At 46.7% G+C, this 18099-nt stretch overlaps 1 protein-coding gene across 3 annotated transcripts; it reads right to left on the bottom strand.

Annotated features, from left to right (window-relative positions):
- Positions 1-6875: 6875 nt before the first annotated feature.
- Positions 6876-16696, bottom strand: HSCB (HscB mitochondrial iron-sulfur cluster cochaperone). Of its 3 annotated transcripts, XM_038763099.1 has the most exons (6): positions 16409-16696; positions 14394-14490; positions 12633-12722; positions 11119-11263; positions 8301-8348; positions 6876-7097 (listed from the first exon to the last, which is right to left on the bottom strand). In XM_038763099.1, exons 1-6 carry the CDS (start codon positions 16639-16641, stop codon positions 7006-7008), a joined length of 705 nt encoding a protein of 234 aa, XP_038619027.1. In that variant the 5' UTR covers positions 16642-16696; the 3' UTR covers positions 6876-7005. The 3 variants fall into 3 exon arrangements, with proteins under 3 accessions (XP_038619027.1, XP_038619028.1, XP_038619029.1); XM_038763100.1 differs by lacking the exon at positions 12633-12722 and having other exon boundaries at positions 16409-16632; XM_038763101.1 differs by lacking the exons at positions 12633-12722; positions 14394-14490 and having other exon boundaries at positions 16409-16632.
- Positions 16697-18099: the final 1403 nt, after the last annotated feature.

Genomic DNA, 18099 nt, shown 5'->3' with positions numbered 1-18099 from the left:
AAGTGACTTGCCCAAAGTCACACAGCTGATAATGGTAGTAATTAATACTTATTCTAGTAGTTCTTGAGCGCTTACTGTGTGCCAGGTACGGTGCTAAGCACTAGTGCGGATCCAAGCCAGTCGGATTAGGATACAGTCCCTGATAATAATAATTTTGGTATTTGTTAAGCACTTACTATGTGCCAAGCCATCCCGGCTGTAATAATAATAATAATGGTATTTGTTAAGCGCTTACTATACGTCAAGCGCTTACTATATGTCAAGCACTGTTCTAAGCACTGGGGAGGATACAAGGTGATCAGGTTGTCCCATGTGGGGCTCACAATCTTCATCCCCATTTTACAAATGAGGTAACTGAGGCGCAGAGAAGTGAAGTGACTTGCCCAAAGTCACACAGCTGACAAGCGGTGGAGCAGGGATTTGAATGCATGACCTCTGACTCCCGAGCCCGTGCTCTTTCCGTGAGCCACATGGGGCTCCCGTTCTTCACCCCCATTTTACAGATGAAGGAACTGAGGCCCAGAGAAGTGAAGCGACTTGACCAAGGTAAGCGAGCAGACAAGGGGCGGAGTGGAGATTAAAACCCAGTTCTTTCTAACTCCCAGGTCCGTGCTCTATTCACTACAATAAACAGCACCCCCCACCCCCCCTTTTTAAATCGTATTTGTTAGGCCATTCCTATGTACTCGGTACTGTTTTAAACGCAGGGGTAGATGCAAGATGATCGGGTTGGACACAGTTCCTGTCACACGTGGTAGTATTTATTATGTGCTTACTATGTGCCAAGCACCGTTCTAAACGCTGGGGTAGATACAATGTAATCAGGGTGTCCCATGTGGGGCTCAAGTCACAATCCCCATTTTACAGACGAGGTAACAGAGGCACTGAGAAGTTAAGTAGCATGGAAGCAGCATGGCTCAGTGGAAAGAGCCCGGGCTTTGGAGTCCGAGGTCGCGGGTTCAAATCCCCGCTCCGCCACTTGTCAGCTGTGTGACGTTGGGCGAGTCACTTCACTTCTCTGGGCCTCAGTTCCCTCATCTGTAAAATGGGGATGAAGACTCTGAGCCCCTCGTGGGACAACCTGATCACCCTGTACCTACCCCAGCGCTTAGAACAGTGCTTTGCACATAGTAAGCGCTTAACAAATGCCAACATTATTATTATTATTAAGTGACTCGCCCAAAGTCACACAACTGATAAGCGGCGGAGTCAGGATTAGAACCCACGACCTCTGACTCCCAAGACCCTGCTCTTTCCACTAAGCCACGCTGCTTCTGTCTTAATTCCCATTTTACAGGTGAGGGAACTGGTATAGAATAATAATAACAACAACAACAAGTGTGGTATTTGTTCAGTGCTCACTATGTACCACTGTTCTAAGCGCTGGGGTAGATACAGTGTCATCTCATTGGACAAAGTTCCTATCCCACAACAGGTGAGGAAACTGAGGCCCAGAGAAGTGAAGCGATTTGCTCAAGGTCTCAGCGGACAAGTGGCGGATCTGGGATTAGAAGGCAGGTCCTCCTGACTCCGAAGCCCAGGATCTATTCACTCAACCACACTGCCCTCAGCCCCAATGGCACACAGGGGCGGTGGCCAATTCTACTAATGCCTGTGGTCATATCATTCATTGCCCTCCTCCAGTCTGCCAGTAATAACATATTTATTACTCCATTTATGTATTTATTTATTTATTTTACTTGTACATTTCTATCCTATTTATTTTATTTTGTTGGTATGTTTGGTTCTGTTCTCTGTCTCCCCCTTTTAGACTGTGAGCCCACTGTTGGGTAGGGACTGTCTCTGTATGTTGCCAATTTGTACTTCCCAAGCGCTTAGTACAGTGCTCTGCACATAGTAAGCGCTCAATAAATACGATTGATTGATTAATAACAACTGTGGTACTTGGTAGCGCTTACTATGTGCCAAGCACTGTTCTAAGCATTGCGGTGAATATCAAATAATCAGGTTGAACACAGTCGCTGTCCCACATGGGGCTCACACTTTTAATCCCCATTTTACAGATGAGGTAGCAGAGGCCCAGAACAGAGGAGTGATGTATCCAAGGTCACACAGCAGACATATGGCAGGGTGGGATTAGAATCAATCAATCAATCAATCGTATTTATTGAGCGCTTACTGCGTGCAGAGCACTGTACTAAGCACTTGGGAAGTACAAGTTGGCAACATATAGAGACAGTCCCTACCCAACAGTGGGCTCACAGTCTAAAAGGGGGAGACAGAGAACAAAACCAAACATACTAACAAAATAAAATAAGTCCTTTGGGCTCCCAGGCCATTTGGCCATGCTGCTTCTCATTCTTCTTATTCATCTTCCCCCAAAGGTGACTTCCACTGTCAATGGAGACTTTTCTAGTACAAAGGACAACTGTGTGTGTGTGTGTGTGTGTGTGTGTGTGTGTGTGTGTGTGTGTGTGTGTACATAAATACAGTCTTTGCAGGAGACTGGATATTGCACAGTGGGATGTTTTGAGAAATTTATGTGCATGCATGTGGCACTGGACATTGGGTAAATAGAACCTGTTTCCCTTAATGTAGGATTTTCAAAGAATGCAACCCCTCATATTATACAGAACTGGATGAATCATAGTTCCTGCCCTCCAAAGACTTTTATGATCCTAGAATTTTATTGTCACCTTTCTTATCATCTTCCTCAAAAATATTTATTGAAGCTCTATTTGAGCAGAGCACTGTCCGTATATCTTTTGCCTGCATAATTCAAAATCCCCCCGATAATAATTTTTTTATATTTACCACTCACTGGGGTGTTAATGTTTATTGAGAGAAGTCTGGGGTTCAGACTTCCAAAGGAAGATATTTGGGGGAGAGAAATAATAATAAAAAAGAAATACTACCAAAATGAGAGGCTGAGAATCAGAAACCACATATTTGTTTTTATTACATTTGTTAAGTGCCTACTGCGGCTCAGTGGAAAGAGCCCGGGCTTTCGGTTCAAATCCTGGCTCCACCACTTGTCAGCTGTGTGACTTTGGGCAAGTCACTTCACTTCTCTGGGCCTCAGTTCCCTCATCTGTAAAATGGGGATTAAGACTGTGAGCCCCACGTGGGACAACCCGATCATCTTGTAAATCCCCAGCGCTTAGAACAGTGCTTTGCACATAGTAAGCGTTTAATAAATGCCATCAATATTATTACTGTATGCAGAGCACTGCAGTCAGTGCTGGGGCACGGAACAAGGAGGTCAACTCAGAAACAGCCTCTGGCACACAGGACCCTTACAAGCTAAGAAGCAAACGGGATGAGAGGAATTTTATACCAAACACAAAAGGAAGGACTGAAATGATAAATGCAGCGAAACCACATAAGAAAACAAAAAGACCTGCAGCACAAAACTGCTAAAAGAAGGATTTTCAGGCTCCTCGCCGTTGTCGGGACCAATCCAGACAAGCTCAACATTTCTCAAGGGACAAGGGTTACGTCTACTCATTTGATTGTACTTCCCCCAAGCGCTTAGTACAGTGTTCAGCCTAGTGGGAGCCCTCAGTAAAAACCACTGCTTAATTATTTTATTATGCTTTAACAGGCTCTTTAGTTGTACAAAATTATGTGAGGCACTGGAGGCTATAAACTAAATGACAATAGTACGTTTATTCACGATACCTTGACCCCTTGAGGATTTACACCCCCTTTGGCCTGTGGGAAAATTGAGCTCTAGGTTTCTTACTTGCCCAGTCAGAAAGTCATTCGTGTTTGCTTAATCTTCCTGGATTCATGTTTGTCAGGACCTTTCCTAATAAAAGAAAGGTTCTTTGAACTACAAAGATGTTATTTTTAGTGAAGCCCATCCAATTTCAGTTTGTGGTCTGTTTTGATCCCGTTCTGGCTCCCTCCCCCCTCCACTTCACTTGTGAAGGACTGAATATTGGTCTGTGGAGGAGGTAGTAAAGCACTTTTTTCATCTCCTCCCCTATTTATTCAAGAGTCTTTCCTTGAATTCTTATTATTTAAAGGACTCCTGGTGAGTTTCCAGAGTGATAGTGTTGATATTCAAAAATCAAGCCAATAGTAATCACTGCTGTTAACCTGCCTGTGGAGCCACTGCAAGTAGATGCCAGTGGCATCTAAATCCCATAAAATCCTCTGACTGTAGTTTGGATGAGATTTAAAGGGAGGAAATATGACCTAAAGGGAAGATCCTGGGACTGGGAAGAAGGAGATGCAGGTTCTAGTTCCAGTTTTGCCACTTGCCTGCTGGGTTCCCTTGAAAAAATCATTTAATTTCTCTGTGCTTCAACTGCCTCACTTACAAATGGGCTAAAAAAAATACCTCTTCTCCCTCACTTTGAGTTCCATGTGGGGCAGGGGCTCTGTCCAATTTGAGTATCTCTTATCTATCCTGAGTTTATTACAACACTTGGCACACAATAAGTGCTTAATACCATTATAATCTTGAGATTACGTTATGGACTCAAAGTGAAAAATCAATCAGTTTTGTACTGTATGAACCCAGCATGGTTGCTGGTTGTTAGACAATCCTTGGGTTGTTTTTTGTTAGGCCTGGGATCATACCCCATCTGGTTTAGGACTCGAACGCCAATTCTAGACTGGAGTAGCCTGGTAGCATCAGAGCAGCTGGTAGCCCAGAAAGGGTTTTCTTTTTTAATGGTATTTAAGTGCTTACTATCTGCCAGGCACAGTACTAAGGACCGAAACAGAGACAAGCTAATTCTGTTGGACACAGTCCCTGTCCCATAGAGGGCTCACAGTCTTAATCCCCATTTTACAGCTGAGGTAACTGAGGCACCAAGAAGTGACTTGCCTGAAATCACACAGCAGACAAGTGGCGGAGCTGAAATTAAAACCCAGGTCCTTCTGTATTCTCTCCACTAGACCATACTTCTTCCTAGAATCAAAGTGAATCAAAGTAGAGAGGCAGAGAAAGAAGGAAAATATTTCCGAGGGGGTGGGGAGGCAAGGGTCCCCAGCTCAAACACAACATGGTGGCATCCAAAAGCAGGGCAAGGAAATAGTACCACGAGATGTCACATCCCTTTTTCTTTTTACTCTGCTACCTCGAATGGTTCTGTTGTGTTGGAGCACTCACAGGACTGTGTGAAAGTCCACTTCCTTCAGGGGCCTTCCTTGATTCATCGCTCCTCTCGCCACCTACTTTTTTCAACTGCCACTGTCATAGTTAACAGGGAACATGTCCTGTCTGTATTCTGTACTTCCCAAGCACGTATTTCTGTGAACTGCATCAAGTGGGTGATAGTCCTACTATCAAAGTGGGGTACTCGTTTCACAGCCTTCCCTTATCGCTGGCGGGGTTGTTCTCAAAGAACCTGTTGGGCAATTAGAATTAAATGGTTATGGGCCTGTAGTTCAAAAATACCACCTTGACTGACATTTTTCAGTAAAAATTCCCATATTGCTAGGACCATCACAGCAAAGCGCATTACCGTCTTGCTACTCATTGCTAGTTTGCTGCACTAAATAGTGCAGACATGCAAAAACCGCAAGAAATACCAAGTTTTGGGAGGTACAGTATGGCTGAGGCACAGGGTGGGATAGGTAATCACACAACACCCCTATCGCCGCCACTTGCATGCCCATAACTGCTTCTTCCTACGCTGGATATACTTAAGCCCATATTCTCCCGAGCGCATAATACAGTGATCTGCACATAGTAAGTACTCAATCAATACCATCGATCAATTGATCTCCCCTACTCACCCACCTTTCTGTGTCCCCTAGACACTTTGATCAGCACCTCCTAAGCTCTCGATGCTCACCCCAGTCCCACGGCCTTTGGTACCTCCCAGGAAATTCATTCAATCGTATGTATTGAGTGCTTACTGTGTGCAAAATACTGTATTAAGCGCTTGATACCCTCTCATTTCCCCTATCTATAAATTATTTTAATTTGTGTCATCCCCTTAAACTGTAAAGCTCCTTGTGGGCAGGAATTGTAACTACTAACTCTCCTGTACTGCACTCTCCACAAAGTAAATGCTCAATAAATACCATTGATTGGCTACAGAACTACCCCCAGAACAGACTCAAGTTCCCTGCTCCTTTTGTCGGGAGAGATCCAAATCGTGTAATCTGTGATCTATCAGAACTGGGCACCTAAGGAGTAGAGCCATGCCTGTAAAGTTCAGAATTTTGAACTTTCAGGGCTCACGATAAACTACCTAGCACCCATCTTCTCCCACTGAGACAATATTTCAACTCTGTAAGGTTTGTAAGTTCTGAAGAGCAGACCCCAGCAGACCACGACTGATCCTAGGCACGGAAACGGTGAGCCATCTTTTAGTTTTATTTTCCAAGAAATTTAGATCCAAATCTGGAGATAATGGACTATTCTGGGAGGGTCTTTCAGAATAAGGCAGACACAGGACAAATCATAACTCTTGGCACCGACGATGATGCACAGTCTTCTCCTCTGGCTCAGAGCATGAATGTTCTCTTAGAGATATAATAATAATAATAATAATAATGGTATTTGTTAAGCACTTACTGTGTGCGAAGCACTGTTCTAAGCGCTGGGGGGATACAAGGTGATCAGGTTGTCCCACGTGGGGCTCACAGCCTTCATCCCCATTTTACAGATGAGGTAACAGGCACATTAGTCAAACTCCTCTGTAACCTGTGATTCTTCTTTCCTGTTTTGGTGTTTAAAAGCAAGATGAAGAGAAGTCCAGATCATGTCACCACTTGTGACATGATCCTACAGATGTGCCTGGGCTTCAGGCTTGTTCCTCTAGCATTAAATTCTGCATCTGCTTTTAAATTGTGCTAACTTCATTTGCCTGCTGAAATTATGAGTCTCGTCCTCTTGTTCAATGATGTACTGACTGCTGAAAATATAAAGATTCCACACTCTGAACCAATTCTACATATCTGATCCAAGAATTGGACATCAGGTATTTTAATATGCCTCTGCTCAATTAAGACAAGAAGTTCCATTTAAAGTACTCAGCATCCTCATGAAATTCAGCATCGATGTTAATGGATGTTAAATTAGGAAGGTATCTTCTTTATTTTCACCTTTTCTTCCAAATTTGAAAAGTACCTCATTTTTGTTAAAAGTTCCTTGGCTTTTTGAAGATCGTCTGAAATGAAAGAAAAATATTAAAGAGGCTTGAGGGTGAATTGCACACACCTTTTAAATCCAGATGACCCCTGAAAGGTTGAAAACCAGGATTGTTGCTTTCCCTTTAGTACCACTGTCCAGGTCGGGGTGCCCGTGGCTGATCCCAGAGACCCCTATCTTACGAAGGGGACACACTATTCCATTTTCCTCAGCCCCACAGTAATAATAATAATTAATAATAATTATGATGGTATTTTTTAAGCACTTATTATGTGCAAAGCACTGTTCTAGGTGCTGGAGCACTGTTCTACTTATGTACAAATCCTTAATTCATTTATTTATATTAATATCTGTCTCCCCCTCTAGATTGTGAACTCGCTGTAGGCAAGGAACAGGTCTATCAATTCTGTTGTATTGTACTTTCCCAGGTGCTTAGTATAGTGCTCTGCACATAGTAAAAGCTCAATAAATACTCTTGATTGATTTTACAGATGAGGTAACAGGTCCAGAGAAGTAAAGTGAGTTGTATCAAGGTCACATGGCAGACAACTGGGAGAGCCAGGATTAGAACCCAGGTCCTGATTCCCAGGTCCATGTGCTTTTATTTGGCCACATTACTTCTCACAGTATGAACATGGGTTGTGATTACGAACTCTGTTGGATTGTACTTTCCCAAGTGCTTAGCATAGTGCTGTGTACACAGTAAGCACTCAATGAATACCACTGATAGATTAATTTTTACGTACACAAGCAAAAAAAATGTAGTGGAAAGACAAAAAAAAATGGTCCACATTTCAGAGGCAAATGTTGCTGAAGAGTGGGCCTCTCCCTTCTTGCATGCCCGTGGAAATGGCTTACAGTGACTCCATCCCAATGGGTTTCCACTCCTTCCTCCATTTCTGGATCCCCTAGTCCCTCTTCCGCTCACGAGGGGAAGAAGCAGCAGGCCTTGGGAATCAGACCTGGGTTCTAATTCCGCTTCTGCGTCTTGTCTGCTGTGGGACCTTGGGCTTCATTTCACTTCTCTGTGCCTTAGTTACCTCATCTGTAGAATGGCGATTAAGACTGCAAGCCCTGTTTGGAACAGGGATTGTTTCCAACCTGATTAGTTTGGGCTTGTACATACCCCAGCACTTAGAACAGTGCCTGGCACATAGTGCTTAACAAATATCATTAAAGAAAAAAAAATAAAAATGAAGGAAACTACAGAATGAGCAATTACCTTGTTCGAAAGCTCTGCTTACATCTTCAGTCAGTTTCTTTTGTTTATCTTGAAAAAAAAATTGCATTAGACTTTGCACGTAATTACATTATCAACGAACATGATTAAGGACGTGATATGAAACACTGCTAAAACTTTATGGACTGGATTATGTGCATTTTGCTCTATGGCCATGTCAGCACTGGGGCAAATGCAGGTGGAATTTCCAAATTTTTCTCTGCAGCTTTAATGAAATCACACATACTAGTTAGCTAACGTTAAGAGGATTTGTTACCAGAATTTTGTTGTAGTTGACCACGGTAAGATTTAAAAGCAGTAAGTTGAAATGCTTTTGGCAGGGCACTTTTCCCTGCAACGGGGAAGCAGCATAGCCTAGTGGCAAGAGCACAGGCCTGGGAGTTGGAGGATCTGGGTTCTAATCCAGACTCCACCACGTGCCTGCTGTATGACCCTGGGCAAGTCACTTAAATTCTCTATACCTGAGATATCTATACCTGAGATATAGATATTCCTCTCTATACCTGAGATGTCTCCCCCTTTTAGACTGTGAGCCCACTGTTGGGTAGGGACTGTCTCTATATGTTGCCAATTTGTACTTCCCAAGCGCTTAGTACAGTGCTCTGCACATAGTAAGCGCTCAATAAATACGACTGATGATGATGATTCCTCAACAGCAAAATGGGGATTCGATTCCCATTCTCCTTCTTACTTAGTCTGTGAGCCCCATGTGGGGCAGGGAAAGGATCTAGCCTGATTAGCTTGTATCTACCCCAGTAGGTGCTTAACAAATAACCATAAAACAAAAAAAAAAAAACCAATAAAAACTACTTCCTGATTGGTCTGGGAGTCATCCAACTATCAACTGTAGCCTAGGGACTTTGGCAGCTCTACCCTATGAAAAACCAGTCCACTTTGCACTCTCAGTTGTTGGCCCACCTCAGTGAGTCTTGCAGGACTCTGGGAGCTGTCTGTCCTTCAGGCCCGTGGAGAAGGAGCTGATAGTGGACTTTAATCTTCTCTCACTCCCTTCTGGGTCACCCTGACTGGCTCCCTTTATTCATCCCCCCGCCTCCCAGCCCCACAACACTTCTGCCTATATCTTTAATTTATTTATTTATATTAATGTCTGTCTCCCCCTCTAGATAGAAAGTTTGTATTGAATTCTCCAAAGTGCTTAATACAGTGCTCTGCACCCAATAAAGGTTCAAAAATACCACTGACTGATTGACAGGAGTGAAGAGGCAGCATACTGCCCTCCTCCTTGTGGCATGCTTTAAAGACTAGCCATGGGGCCTGACTGATTTGCAGGTGTTTTCCCAGAGAGTTTTATTTCCCCTCTTGATTTGGTGGGCTCCTTGGAAGCCCACTCAGGGCTACAGTGGGGACACACAGAAAAGGCTAAAATGTCATCTGACTTTCAATCATATTTACTGGGCACTTCCTATGTGCAGGCCACTGTACTAAGCACCTGGGTGAGTTGGTAGCACAATGCCTCCCCACGTTGAGCTTACAATCTTCTGGGCTGATCTGGGAGGGAGAACCAGGAGTGTGGGTGAATCAATCAATCAATCAATCGTATTTATTGAGTGCTTACTGTGTGCAGAGCACTGTACTAAGCGCTTGGGAAGTACAAGTTGGCAACATATAGAGACGGTCCCTACCCAACAGTGGGCTCACAGTCTAGAAGGGGGAGACAGAGAACTAAACAAAACATATTAACAAAATAAATAGAATAGATATGTACGAGTAAAATAGAGTAATAAATACGTACAAACATATATACACATATACAGGTGCTGTGGGGAAGGGAAGGAGGTAAGGCGGTGGGAGGGGGTTGGAGAGGGGGAGGAGGGGGAGAGGAAGGAGGGGGCTAAACCTAAAGGAGAGTTCAATCTACCCAAATCAAACACCATGAGTATGAAAGAAACTGGGCATCAGATCCACCTAGGAGGATCGGGCAAGAAAACGGTTGGAAAAAACAACTTCTGATTTTAAAAAACCAGCCTGCAATGTCCCCATTATAAATGCTCTTTTTTTGGCCCTTCTCTGCAACAGCACTGTTGAATTTTAATGCCAGACTTCCTTTCAGCATTCCGCACTTGGCGATAACGCGCAGATTCTGCCATGCACGTGCAGTGAGAGGAAGATGGTTGTTCTGGGCATCCTTTGGCCCACTGCATAGTACCAACATGCACAGCTGCAAGGTTTGGCACTGAAGTGAGTTACAAATAGACAGGATACAGTTCATCGTGGCCTCAAAGCCAATCTCAATGTAACACAGTAGCAGTCTGCTAAGGAATTTATCTACCCCAGAGCTTTTAAATTCAGGGAATTTATAGCCTGAGTGGCTGTAATTTGGTGCCTCTTTAAGCAGAATTAGGGGCTGCAAGAAAAAAAACTGAACGACCTTAATTCTGGCAGTTAAATTACAGCTATTGCAATGTCTGGACTCAGATCAAACCAGACTTCGGGTAAGTCCAGTTTCTTTTTTTTTTTTTAAATGAACACAGGGTAGCATTTAGTTGTTTAAATTCATGATATTGTATTATCGGCACATTTAAATTGCTATTTAATCTAGTTAATGGTGTTAAAAATCCTGGGAACACTCTAATTCATTTTACACCATCAGGAACTATACTTTTACTTAATTGGTTCCAGGAAAATAGTATTAAGAGCCCTACGTGGCGGTTGCAGTAATTAAGAAAAAATAGTCCACTGATTCAGTATGATGGATCATGCCCTGCTTGAACCCACCTCTACAGATTTCACAAGTCAGAACCGTAACAGAACCCTACTGATCACCTCATTTCCAACTTACCTTTGACTAAGGTCTCGACCTCTTCAATCTCAGCCTCACTCTGCGCTTCTGCCAGCTTTTCATTGACTTCCATGACTTCCACAAGGAACTGCATGTCCATTTCACTGTCTGTGCCTTCGGGTATTACCAAACCACTCAGCTTCAGCTATTGGAGAGTAAAACAAGTTCTAACTCCAGCTGCGGTGGCCATTTCATTCTTACTCGATTTCAGGGTCCTTGGTGGGCTGGGGGGGGGAACTGGGGTTATCCCAGAAGTAGAAAGGGGTGAGGGGAGCTTCGCTGAACTAGATCCAAGTTGGTTAAAAAAAGAAAGACAAGAACCCCACACCACACCCAGAGAATGGAAGAGTGGCGGTTACAAAAACAGGACAGGAAATACGTTTAGTTCTGCCAGGGTGGGTTTTTGAGATGTATCGCCTAGAAGGTGATTAGGGAATTGAGGATCATCTGACAATACGAGCCACTTTATCAAACAGACTGCTTCTGTGAATGTATATAATAATAATGATGATGGCATTTATTAAGCGCTTACTATGTACAAAGCAGTGTTCTAAGCGCTGGGGGGGATACAAGGTGATCAGGTTGTCCCACGGGGGGCTCACAGTCTTAATCCCCACGTTACAGATGAGGTAACTGAGGCACAGAGAAGTTAAGTGACTTCATCATCATCAATCGTATTTATTGAGCGCTTGCTGTGTGCAGAGCACTGTACTAAGCGCTTGGGAAGTACAAGTTGGCAACATATAGAGACAGTCCCTACCCAACAGTGGGCTCACAGTCTAAAAGACTTGCCCAAAGTCACACAGCTGGCATATAGCATCACCACAGGTCAGTCAATCAGCTCTATTTATTGAGTGCTTACTGTGTGCAGAGCACTGTACCAAGCGCTGGGGAGAGTACTACAGAATGATAAACAGACACACTGCCTGTCCCCAACGAGCTTACAGTCTAGAGGAGTGCTACAGTCTAGGGTGAGTGCTACAGTGCAGATTTTCTTACATGTGAGAGTTCGCACGGACTCCTGCGTAAGAGAACAAGGTGTATTTGGAAACTAGAGGATATGGGGTGGGTGGGGGTGAGAGAAGGTGAGTCTCTGAACTCGGTACTGATATAGTTTCATTTTCTTTTGACCAGATACATGCATGCAGAGGTGTAGATGTTCCACTTAATTAAGGAGATTTCTGAACTACCACCCAACGCTTTTTGCAGTAGAAGGGTGGCGTTGCCTAGCAGGTAGAGCACGGGTTTGGGAGGCAGAAGGACCCGGGTTCTACTTGTCTGCTGTGTGACCCTGGGCAAGTCACTTCACTTCTCTGAGCCTCAGTTCCCTCATCTGTAAAATGGGGACTATGACTGTGAGCCCCAAGTGGGACAGGGACTGTGTCCATCCTAATAAGCCTGTGTATACCCCAGTGCTCAGTACCGTCCCTGGCACATAGTAAGCACTTACCAAATACCATAAAAAAAAGAGAGGTACAATACTACACTACCGGATGGGTGAGAAACCATCTTACAAGATAGAACCCTCTGCTTAGTGGAGTCAGAAGAGTCTTGTAGGCTTCGTTAACCAGCGCAGAATGCTTCTCTGAAAAGTCCCTTTCGGTCTGTCAGTTGGAGATGGAAAAAGAGATCCACATAATTAGCCCAGAGATCAAGCCTACACTCACACACAATAATTAAACCTGCTGATTGAACACTAGAATGAGAAGGCTGCTTTTCGTTACTGAGAAATTACCCTTAAATAAACCAACCCTTGGCTCGCACGCTGTTCTGCCAGCCATGTAGTGCTGTGTGCCGTTGGGGGAGGGATCTAGGATTAGAGAAGCAGCGTGGCTCAGTGGAAAGAGCACGGGCTTTGGAGTCAGTGGTCATGGGTTCGAATCCTGGCTCCACCACAAGTCTGCTGTGTGACCTTGGGCAAGTCACTTCTCTTCTCTGAGTCTCAGTTACCTCATCTGTAAAAATGGGGATTAAGACTGTAAGCCCCACGTGGGACAACTTGATCACATCGTATCCCCCCCAGCGCTTAGAACAGTGCTTTGTACAAAGTAAGAGCTTAACAAATGCCATCATTATTATTATTATTAGGCCCACAGGCCATGGGAAGCAGTGGGAAGCACAGGCCTAGTGGCCCGGTGACAAGAGCATGAGCCTGGGAATCAGAGGCCGTGGATTCTAAACTTGGCTTTGCCACTTGTCAGCTGTGTGACCTCGGGCAAGTCACTTCCCTCCTCTGGGCCCAATTAGCTCTTCTATGAAATGGGGATGAGGACTGTGAGCCTAATGTGGGAAAGGGACTGTCCAATCCGACTAACCTGTATCTACTACAGTGCTTCGAACAGTGCTTGGCACATAGTAAGCAATTACCAAATGCCACAGTTATTATTATTAGGGGCAGGGGAGAGTGCAGATCTGCGACGTGAGTGGAGCAGGCATTACTCTCAACAGTTCAGTCCTCTGTTTACGTTGGGGTGTTTGGCATACGATGCTGGCTTCCAGACCCTTGGTCCATGGGGTGCTGGGGGAGCAGTCTCACACCCAAGTCACCACCCCTTCCTTGTACCCAGACATTCAGCCAACTGCCCATTCTGTAATTCGCCCAGCTGCTCTGATGGGAGGGGTGGGACCCATAGAAGGGAGGGGCGGAGGGGTGTCTCTCAAGCCCTGTAGCTGTACAGCACTGGTCAGGGTCATGGTGGGAGGGAAGGAAAGATTTAAGGGAGAGCTTCTAGTCTTTTTAAACCCACGCCTCCCCCTTCCCTTTGGCCCCAGACTAATGGGGCTCCAAGCCCTGCTTCTCCCAGGAATGACCTTGATGAAACACGCCCTCAGGGTCTTTGCTTGTTATACAGTGAGAGAGAATCAGGGCAAAACAGGGCGTCTGTCCTTGCCCTGCAGGGAAGCCTCCTGGGGAAGTGAGAACGAAGGAGGGCAGATTACTCTGGTGAGTATGGGGCAGAGAAAGTTGGGTCTTCAGGCCAAAGTTGAGCCCTGAACTTCGCCAGCCCTTGCTTCTTGGTTCCCATGTCTCCTCGACACTTGACAGGGCTAGTTAACCCATCAATCATATTTACTGAGCACTTACTGTGTGCTGAGCGCTCTAAGTGCTTGGGAGAGTACAATATAACAGAGTTGGTAAACCCGCTCCTAGTTGCTGTAGAAACTTGGGCATTGGTTGAAGGGAAAAGGTGATCCCGGGGAGTCCCCTGAAGACGGTGAGGCTAAGTCCTAGTGGTTTAAGCGGCCATGGTGGGGAGGGGCAGCAGGTGGGGTACCTGAGACCTCTGGCTGAAGTGGTCGGGGTGAACCAAATGCTGGAGCTGTTGGAACCTGCGTTGCAGCTTTCGGACATCAACTGTGAAGGAACGGCAGCTAAAGGAACGTTGGGAGATTGGAAAACAGGTGGAGAGGGACGGCCTCGGCTACCGATGACCTCCCGCTCACCAGCAGGATTCCCTCCCCCTTCTTTCCTTGGCTTTCACTCACTTCCCATTCTTCCTTATCCTCTTCTCTTCCCTGTCATTCCTTGGCTTTCACTCACTGTCCATTCTTCTTGATCCTACCCCCTTCCCTGGCTGATGCCACCCCTCTTCTCAGAGCTACCTTCCATCTAGGCCCCACTAGCCTGGCCTGCGACAGCAGGCAAGTCGCTTCATTCCTCGGTGCCTCAGTTTCCTCATGGGTAAAATATTGACTAAATGCCCACTCATTCTCCCCTTTTGACTAGGAGCGCAATAGCGAAGATAATTCAGAGACAGAAAAAGAATTAAGCGTCTGATCACTGTCTCTGAATTATCTTCTAGACTGTTAGCCCGTTGTTGGGTAGGGACCGTCTCTATATGTTGCCAACTTGTACTTTCCAAGCACTTAGTACAGTGCTCTGCACACAGTAAGCGCTCAATTAATACGACTGAATGAACAAATACCATTATTATCATTATTAATGATGATCACTGTGATCAGATGCTTAATTTTTCTTCTGTCTCTGAATTATCTTCTAGACTGGGCCTGTTGTTGGGTAGGGATCGTCTCTACATGTTGCCAACTTGTACTTCCCAAGCGCTTAGTACAGTGCTCTGCACATAGCGCTCAATAAATATGATTGAATGAATAAATGAATGAACAAATACCATCATTATTATTACTATTAGCTGGGCCTCAGTTCCCTCATCTGGAAAATAGGGGTGAAGACTGTGAGCCTCATGTGGGACAACCTGATGACTTTGTATCCCCCCCCCCCAGCGCTTAGAACAGTGCATGGCACATAGTAAGCGCTTAACAAATACCATTATTATTATTATTAATAACGATGATCACTGTGGTCAGACACTTAATTCTTCTTCTGTCTGAATTATATTCTCGACTGTGAGCCCGTTGTTGGGTAGGGACCGTCTCTAGATGTTGCCAACTTGTACTTCCCAAGCGCTTAGTACAGTGCTCTGCACATAGTAAGCGCTCAATAAATATGATTGAATGAATAAATGAATGAACAAATACCATCATTATTATTATTCTTCTCTGGGCCTCAGTTCCCTCATCTGGAAAATGGGGACGAAGACTGCGAGCCTCATGTGGGACAACCTGATGACCCTGTATCTCCCCCAGCGCTTAGAACACTGCATGGCACATAGTAAGCACTTAACAAATACCATTATTATTATTAATAATGATCCCAGTGATCAGAAGCTTAATTCTTCTTGTCTCTGAATCATCATCTAGACTCAGTCCATTGTTGGGTAGGAACCGTCTCTATATGTTGCCAACGTGTACTTCCCAAGCGCTTAGTACAGTGCTCTGCACATAGTAAGTGCTCAATAAATACGATTGAATGAACAAATACCATTATTATTATTAATGATGATCACTGTGATCAGACACTTAATTCTTCTTCTGTCTGAATTATATTCTCGACTGCGAGCCCGTTGTTGGGTAGGGACCGTCTCTATATGTTGCCAACTTGTATTTCCCAAGCGCTTAGTACAGTGTTCTGCACATAGCGCTCAATAAATATGATTGAATGAATGAATGAATGAACAAATACCATCATTATTATTATTATTCTCTGGGCCTCAGTTCCCTCATCTGGAAAATGGGGATGAAGAGTGTGAGCCTCATGTGGGACAACCTGATGACTTTGTATCCCCCCCCCAGCGCTTAGAACAGTGCTTGGCACATAGTAAGCGCTTAACAAATACCATTATTATTATTATTATTAATGATGATCAGTGTGATCAGACGCTTAATTCTTCTTCAGTCTCTGAATTCTCGCCCCGGGGCGACGTCTCCTCACCAGTCCATGAGGCGGAAGAAGTCTCGCGAGAGGTCGGGCGGTTGAAGCGCGCGGCAGGTGGGGCAGAAGAGCGCGTGCGCGTCCCCGGCCCCCCGAGACTCCCCGCAGCTCCAGCAGCGCGGGCCGCTCTGCGCCTGCGCGGCCGCCCCGCGGCTCAGCGACTTCCCCGCCGAGGCCCCCGCACGCAGGGTCGCCCAGAGCCGGAGCGGCGCCTCCGTCCCCGCGCGCCACATCGCTCGGCGGGGTCCGCCGCGGCCGCCGGGAGACGCCTTCTCGTGATTGGTTGTCGAGGGCGGCCGGGCTGAGACGCCTTCTCGTGATTGGTTCTCGAGGACGGCCGGGGAGAGACGCCTTCTCGTGATTGGGTCTCGAGGACGGCCGGGGAGGGATGCCTTCTCGTGATTGGTTCTCGAGGACGGCCGGGGAGAGACGCCTTCTCGTGATTGGTTCTCGAAGGCGGTCGGGGACAGACGCCCTCTCGTGACTGGTTCTCGAAGGCGGTCGGGGACAGACGCCCTCTCGTGACTGGTTCTCGAAGGCGGTCGGGGAGACACGCCTTTTCGTGATTGGTTCTCGAGGAGGGCCCTGGAGAGACGCCTTCTCGTGATTGGTTCTCGAGGACAGCCCTGGAGAGACGCCTTCTCCTGATTGGTTCTCGAGGGCGGCCGGGGAGAGACGCCCTGTCCTGATTGGATCTCGAGGACGGCCGGGAGAGACGCCCTCTCCTGATTGGTTGTCGAGGGCCGTAGGGACGAGACGCCCTCTCCTGACTGGTTCTCGGGGGCGGCCGGGGAGAGACGCCTTCTCGTGATTGGTTGTCGAGGACGGCCGGGGAGAGACGCCCTCTCGTGATTGGTTATCGAGGGCGGCCGAGGAGAGACGCCTTCTCGTGATTGGTTCTCGAGGACGGTTGGGGAGAGACGCCCTCTCCTGTTTGGATCTCGAGGACGGCCGGGGAGAGACGCCCTCTCATGACTGGTTCTCGAGGACGGTCGGGGCGGGACGCCTTCTCGTGATTGGTTCTCGAGAACGGCCGGGGAGAAACGCCCTCTCCTGATTGGTTCTCGAGGACGGCCGAGAGACGCCCTCTCCTGATTGGTTCTCGAGGACGGCCGAGAGACGCCCTCTCGTGATTGGTTCTCGAGGGCAGTCGGGGAGAGACGCCCTCTCCTCCTTGGATCTCGAGGACGGCCGGGGAGAGACGCCCTCTCGTGACTGGTTCTCGAGGGCGGCCGGGGAGAGCCGCCCTCTCCTGATTGGTTCTCGAGGACGACCGGGGAGAGACGCCCTCTCGTGATTGGTTCTCGAGGACGGTCGGGGCGGGGCGCCCTCTCGTGATTGGTTCTCGAGGACGGTTGGGGAGAGACGCCCTCTCCTGCTTGGATCTCGAGGACGGCCGGGGAGAGACGCCCTCTCGTGACTGGTTCTCGAAGGCGGCCGGGGAGAGACGCCTTCTCGTGAATGGTTCTCGAGAACGGCCGGGGAGAGACGCCCTCTCCTGATTGGTTCGCGAGGACGGCCGAGAGACGCCCTCTCGTGATTGGTTCTCGAGGACGGTCGGGGCGGGACGCCTCGTGATTGGTTGTCGAGGGCGGTCGGGGCGAGACGCCTTCTCGTGATTGGTTCTCGAGGACGGTCGGGGAAAGACGCCCTCTCCTGCTTGGATCTCGAGGACGGCCGGGGAGAGACGC

This window comes from Tachyglossus aculeatus, chromosome 21, assembly GCF_015852505.1.
Source record: "Tachyglossus aculeatus isolate mTacAcu1 chromosome 21, mTacAcu1.pri, whole genome shotgun sequence".
Taxonomy (NCBI): domain Eukaryota; kingdom Metazoa; phylum Chordata; class Mammalia; order Monotremata; family Tachyglossidae; genus Tachyglossus; species Tachyglossus aculeatus.
This window is presented reverse-complemented; position numbering and strand designations above follow the sequence as displayed.